The sequence below is a fragment of the Herpailurus yagouaroundi genome, unplaced genomic scaffold (genome assembly GCF_014898765.1).
Source record: "Herpailurus yagouaroundi ecotype Mexico unplaced genomic scaffold, PumYag 28, whole genome shotgun sequence".
Taxonomy (NCBI): Eukaryota; Metazoa; Chordata; class Mammalia; order Carnivora; family Felidae; genus Herpailurus; species Herpailurus yagouaroundi.
The window spans coordinates 16,045,581-16,052,799 of NW_024412376.1; the positions used below are offsets into that span (position 1 = coordinate 16,045,581).

The window sequence follows — 7,219 nt, forward strand, 5'->3', positions numbered from 1 at the left end:
GGGCTCGAACTCACGGACCGCGAGATCGTGACCTGGCTGAAGTCGGACACTTAACCGACTGCGCCACCCAGGCGCCCCTCCATTCCTTTCTTAAATTCCACTGGATACCTCTGAATTTTTTTTTTTTTTTTTTTGCTGTTAAGAATATTTTATTAATCTTTGGTGGTTGCCCCTGACTTACTATGAACAATATTTCATTATATACTTTGGTTGCCAGATTAAAAAAAAAAAAAATGAATGTACAACCATTTGAGAACTGCAGGAATACTAAGAATACATTTTTATAAACTTGATGGCACTTTCCAAAACCACATAACGTGGCAAGAATTTCTTTGAACTGAGTTCTGCTAGTGAGAAAGCACAAATCCCACAGCCATTTTCTCCCTGAAGCATCACTACTGATATTTTTAATAATTTCATCAGTGCTGTCTACAGATATTTTATAGATAAAGTTCACTAGGGTATAAAATTCCATATTTGTTGTATTCATAACGGACAGCTACTGTGTCTCTTCTCTGAGAAATCAGCTGTCAGAAAACAGTGTGCAGTGATTAGAGCCAATATAAAGAACATGAAAATAGTGAAGAGATTATCTTAAATAATAGGATTCAAATTGTCTATCTTCATCTGACTGAGAGGGAATGTTTGCTTTAATGTAGCCTGGGTGAATAAACACTTGCTGTGTGCTAGAAAGTTCTTACATTGTCTGCAAATAGAAAATTCTGGAAGACCAGGAGAATTTTATTTGCCTCCTTTGTCTACAACTCACTCTCCTGGATCCTTGCTCATTGAAATTATCTGGTGTTTATTTTTCTTTGGCCTCTGCTGACATAGGCCACTCCTTAGCTTAACTCCAGGAACTAATATTTGTTTAATTTTACATCGAGAGAGCAAGATATAACCTTTGTTACCTATATATAACTCAAAAACATGTTACTTCCCTTCCTACCTTCAACACCCATTTCAAGAGTAGATTAGAATCTGACCAATCATTATCCTTCCAACTTGATTATCTGTTAGTATAATGCAAATATTTGTGTTTGGTTTACATAACATACATTTTTTTTTTAGACTCTGAATGTAATTTGCCTCCTTTTACAAGATCCTGTGTGTGCTTTTGCATTTTTCTGTGCCCCTGTCCCTGTCAAGAGAAGAACCCCTTAGTTAAAGAACCTTACCACATATTGCTCCCTCTTCTGGAATCTTGTACAACATTATTATACCATTCTTAGAAAGGCTTACAAATTTAAAATTTTCATTAGAATTATTTTTTATACCCATGCACTATATGCCAGTATACTCTGAGCTCTTTCAGGGCACAAAATTTGTGTTTTGTGTACCGAGTAGGTGTTCAGTGAATGCTTATTGGATAAATAAACTGTCATTCAATGATATTTTGCATACAGGGGTATTCATTTTTGTGTTTTAATACACTGTTCGGATTATTTCCTGATATATCAGTGTTGCCAGGCTGTATCATCTGTCCTTCCACTTTTCACTCCTTACCAGACTTACCCCTTCCTTATCCTTAACTCCACAGATCTCACCACTCTCCCCGCACAAGAGGTACATTAAACCTCTTCCCAGTCTTTTGTTCCCACAAGGCTAGTCTGTGCCTCCTCCTTCGTCTGGAGCCAACCGTGCTATCTTTATTTCGAACTGCTCAGAGCTAAGAGTGTTCAGGAAAGAATGAATCTTTTCATAACTATCAAAGATTGCTCTGGCAATTGGGTGGAGGTAGACTTGACTTTGAGAACTGGTAAGGCCATTCTGTGATGTAATCCTTTTACTCTTTGACCCTTTAATATGCCTGACTAACTTCTTCCTGCTCAGGTGGGATTTCATAACCTAATTTGGACACGTGACTAATGTATATTGAATCCCTTAGTGTACTCAAATAAAAACTAAACAAAATAGATAGCTTATTGCTATTGATTATTTTTGTCAGACGTACACGGGTTGACTAAAGATTTGCACTGGAAAGGTCAGTCAAGACTGGATTCAGTCAAAACTAGATTCCAGCCCTGAATTTAGAATGTGTGAGCTTTTATTTCATTTCTGTGGTCTTGGGTTTCACAGTTGTAAGAGGATGGGGATAATTTCCTTGCCACGAAGGATGGTTACACTTAAATAAACCAGAACTTGCACGAAGTATCCAGCACAGTGCCTGAACATAGTATTCACTCACTAAATTTTATTTCTCTTCCAGATTGTAAAAACTTACATTGTTTTCATTGGCACAGTCTGATTTCTATATGAGGTTGATTTCTCTGCCCTTCTCTACCTCTAAGGAAAAGTTGAGGAGGTAGATAGAAATGTTGTCAAATGTACTCCCTTTTCTTGGTTCCCAAGGATGTTAATTACGAATTAAATTAGTAACTTCTTTCTGTTATTGCTACTCAATAATATCTAAAGGTCTAGTTGAGCACTAATGGTTAGGCAAAACTTGCTAAATTTTAAGTAGTTCTACAAGGGGAAATATAATATTTACTGCATAAATGAGTAAAAATGGGAAAAGACTGGACACAGAGAAACAAAAGATAAAAAAAGGATTTCAGGAAAAAAAATGGTCATCTATTTTAGTATTTCTTGAGAATTGGCCTGGTGAAAAGACAAGAAACCTGAAAGGCAATGTTTCATGATTTAGATGACAGAATTTTTTAAATTAGAGGTAGAATGTAGCACAAGAACCGTAAACTAAAAGGAACCCCAGATCGGAGGAAGAGAAGGGAAATGATAGATTAGGAAATTTCAGTAGCAAATACACAGGCACATGTGTATTATATGTATGTTATAGAAATATATAGGTAATACATAACATTGTATGTTATATATAATACATTATGTATCTATAAACTAAGAAGACATAATGTCTGATAAGAAGAGTTAAACAAGTAAGCTACTACCATTTATCCATTTATCTTTGTTACAGGGGAAAGTACGAGTGGTTTTAACTTATAGAGTGCTTTAATCTGTGGAAAAAACTAATTTAAGATCTGGAATACAGTGCAATTATAATTTTGGTTTTACATATAAAAATTGCTCGTAACCAAAAGTATGGAGTAAGCATGTGTTAATTAGGTCATTTGGTCACTAATTGAATTTTTATTCCTATTATGTGAAATTAGACACAGGATATACTTTCTTTCTTTCCTTTTTTTTTTTTTTGAGAGTCAAGTACAAAATGTTTTGAAGGTCAAATACAAAATTGAGGGTACCTTGGGGCGCCTGGGTGGCTCAGTTGGCTAAGCGTTCAACTTCAGCTCAGGTCACGATATCACATTTTGTGGGTTTGAGCCCCATCGGGCTCTGTGCTGACAGCTCAGAGCCTGGAACTCACTTCAGATTCTGTGTCTCCCTCTCTCTGCCCCTCCCCTGCTTGTGCTGTCTTTCTCTGTCTCTCAAAAATGAATAAACGTTAAAAAAAAGTTGTTTTTTTTTTTAAATTGTACCTTTATATAATGGACTGAAATCATACTATAGACTCCAGCTACTTTGGGTTTGTAGCTAGAGCATGTCTGTAGTTTTCATTTTCTTATTTTCCCCTAGATGCTTGGTATTATAATGACCAGATCTATGTGGTATATAAACATTGCCAAGGGACAAGAAAGATATTTAGAATTTAACAAAAAAAAAAAAAAAAAACATTTTATTCTGTGGTTTCCTAATATTTCATTTAATATATTGTCTGTATAAGGCAGAGATTGTTATAGGAAAAGAGGTAAAATATCCTATATGCCCCAGCCAGAGCATATCAGACCCTGTTTTGTAGATTTATTCTGAGAACACTTTCATTTGAAAAGTTACTCAGTTTTTAACCTGATACTGGATGGGAAAATAATCCTTTGTCCTCCACCACCAAAGACCTGGAAATAAATCTTCCTTCTTTAAAAAATTAAAGCTTAAATATTCCCAAACTGTCTAACTGGCTGCATCTTGTAGATGTTGAAAACACAAAAGCAGGGTGTCAGCAAAGCTGTAAATACCTGAGAATAAAAGCATAGCGCCAATATGCATAAATAGAAATTCTGTCCAGACATGCTAGAGACTTAGGCAGAAACTACCAGAATCTGACTGACTTCAGTAATTTCAGCCATATACATTTTTTCCTTCTTATATAAACCATCAATGTTTTGGGTTTTTTTTTTCCTTTTTAAAGGGAATCATGGGGAGATTTTTACTCATTCTCCCTAAGCCTACTTAATATCAAACTGACATGTGGCTTAAGTGAATAGAATCTTCAATTTACTTTTTTGTTCTAGGACTACTGTTAGGTAGAGAGGCAACATTGAAAGCTTGTTAAGAAAACTCTAAAAGGACTTTAAGGGAAAAAAAAGGGTAAACACCAATGTATGCCCTCAGTTTCAGGCTCATTACCTATTTCATCATTATCTTTACAGTCTTGTAAAGAATGAAAAAAGTAGGAATAAAGATGTCAAAAGAAAATATCCACCTTCTAAAAGTCTAAGTCAGAAAGGAGAGCAGTTCTGACATCTAAAAAGGGAAAATAAGGTTTCAAATATAAGTTTTGTATCACAAGTTACTCTGGGTAGCGGTGGATTCTTAAATGTCAGACTCCTGCAACAGAAGAGTTGCCTACGCGTGGAGATAGGTAACAAATCAGAGTAAACTCTCAGAAAGACGGTGCGAGAGTGAGGAGCGAACTTATGTGACAGACATGACAGAAGATCCTATGTCCAGCTAACGGAAAAGTTGGGGTGCTGAAATTGGGTAAAAGAGTTATATGATCTCACACCACACAGGCTTCAGGATTGCTTAAGACTGCAACACAGTGTTATCAGAACCTAGTTTCTTTTCATCTCTCTGGTCTATCTTCCTTTGTGGAGGTTTCATCTTCAGGACACTGGTAATATAATGATTTAACCCAGCCATCACACCTTTATGAAATGATTAAAAAGGAAAAATGGAATCATTTCTTTCTGGTTTTCTTAAAAGCAAAAATTTTTTCGGTGACCTCCTCTCCCACCACCCCATCACCTACCTGGACCCCCCGCCCCCTTTTAGCTGACTGCTCTTCAGATCTCACCACCTAGAAGTGGGTCACCTACAGGCTCCTAAGCCAGTCACTGACATAGAGAATGGGCTTTCTGTGACTGAGTTAATCAGTATCTACCCTAAACCTGGGGAGATCACCTTCCTCTGCATTACATGGGGGAAGAAGTGGATACAAATGCAAAATAGACTTTTCATTAGGAAAAAAAAAAAAGATGAAAACTGGGTAGGAAATCAAGGGTTTCCACTATTATAGATTCCCAAATGCAAAAGAGTTAAACACAGCAGCTGAATATAAAATACCTGGATCTGAAAACCTTACGCTAAGAAGGGTAAATACATTGTGTCCAATATTTAGAAAAGAAAAAGAATACTATACACAGTACGGTATACACGAAAGAATGCTGTAAACTGTGTACTGGAAGGTGCTGCGAATTGAGGTCAAGTGACAAAACACCACGGGTATACAACTTTATTCATAAAATATCAGGCGGGGCAGTAAGTGAAGATTTGCAGAGATGTGACGGGCTCCACAACAGTAGGCAAACAAAGGAGAATGCAGTCAACGACTAGCTTTTAAAAAAGGCAAGCAGTCACTTGAAAAAGCTTTCAGGGGTAGTATTTGCGGAAATCTCCCTGGGTATCTGCAATAGCAATAAAAACTTTGCTCTGTGACTGTGCAATGAAGTATAATGAATAGCTTTTCCCATTTATGCCTCTGGATTAGGTTTCTGTTATCAGTGGAACATATCTTGGCTTGGATTACATGAGTAAGCAAAATGGAGGTGAAGGCGGCATCATTATCAATATGTCATCTTTAGCAGGTAAGGACAGTTACTACATTAATAATAATTTCCTATTGGTAATTTGGACCACAAAAGTGAATCTTCAGAGGATGTTCATTATCAGTTCGGGTTTGGAATTGAAAATGTGCCTAATAGTTTTGTTGTTACTGGCTCTATGGGATTTTCTATGGCGTAATGTCAGAAGTTTGAAGTAAATGTTTATTTCTTTTAATTAATTAATTAATTAGAGGGTGCAAGTGAGTGAGGAACAGAGAGATAAAGAGAGGGAAAGAAAATCCCACTAGAGGGAGGGGGAGAGAGAGAGAGAGAGAGAGAGAGAGAGAGAGAGAGAGAGAGAGAGAAGCGGGACTCACCTGACTCGAGGCTCATGTTATACCCGACATGGGACTCGAACTCACGAACTGTGAGATCATGACGTGAGCCGAAGTCAGATGCTTAACAACTGAGCCACCCAGGCGCCTTATGTCTATGATTTTAAAGTGTGACTTTTCAAGTTCCCTTACTGTGGCACTAAGCAGTAAGGCACGTGAAGGCATCTTTGACAGAGTCAAAAGTGCTAAAACACCATTAAGGTATCTCTACTCCCCTGTGACTTTAGAAAGAGACTAGAACTTAAAAACACGGCACATACAGTTGTTGGGATCTGTCGTGGGGGAAGCCAGATTTTACTTGTAGTTTCTCAGGGTCTCTGGCTGGGCCTGAGAATTAAATTGACCTAAGACAGATTTGCAGGAAAAAAGCTTGTGGATTTTTGTATGTCCACGAGAACCCCTATGGGAAAACCGAGACCAAGGATAGCTAGGCCTAAGCGTTTATAAACAAGGTTGAAGGTTGAACGAAGAAAGGTAATTGTGGGAAAGTGACTAAAATGTATGGGGGGCCTAAAGGAAGATAAGAGTTATTTTAACAAGGTCTGTATGGATTTCCGTTGGCCTCAACTCCCCATCTCTGGTGATAAGCATGTTTCTTTGCCACATGCTCTTGCCTAGGAAGGCCCTATTTTACATGGGAGTTGTAGCACCTGCTTTCAGGAGGAGGAGGAGAGGTCAGAGTACCCTTCTTGTACCTGCTGGTTTTTCAGGTGCCCTTAGGTCAAAATAACCCTTATGGCAGAGTGCCCCATTTGGGGTGAACTGTTCCGCCACCCATCAATGCTAAACTGCTATAGTAAATAGACCCAAACGTGTAATGGCTTAAATATAGCATAATCTTACTCCTCACTTCTAGATCAGCCCGGGGCAAGATCGCTGTTGCCAGGAACCTCTTCTGTATGCAATCACTTGGAAAGTCAGGCTGGCAGAAACCCTTTGGCATGGAGCTTCCACAGTTAGGCTGGCAGCGGGGCTGTAGGGAAAGACGGGGAGGTCCCGGGATGTTCACTTTATTACTGCTGCAGAGAA

General features: G+C 38.1%; 1 protein-coding gene across 3 annotated transcripts in view; it reads left to right on the top strand.

The window, feature by feature from the left end:
* HPGD (15-hydroxyprostaglandin dehydrogenase) overlaps positions 1-7,219 on the top strand; it is a 27,401-nt gene that overhangs the window by 6,748 nt on the left and 13,434 nt on the right. For all 3 annotated transcript variants that reach the window (XM_040470129.1, XM_040470138.1, XM_040470147.1), the window contains exon 4: positions 5,741-5,837. In XM_040470129.1, coding sequence (XP_040326063.1) covers positions 5,741-5,837 — 97 coding nt within the window. The remainder of the gene's footprint in view (positions 1-5,740; positions 5,838-7,219) is intronic.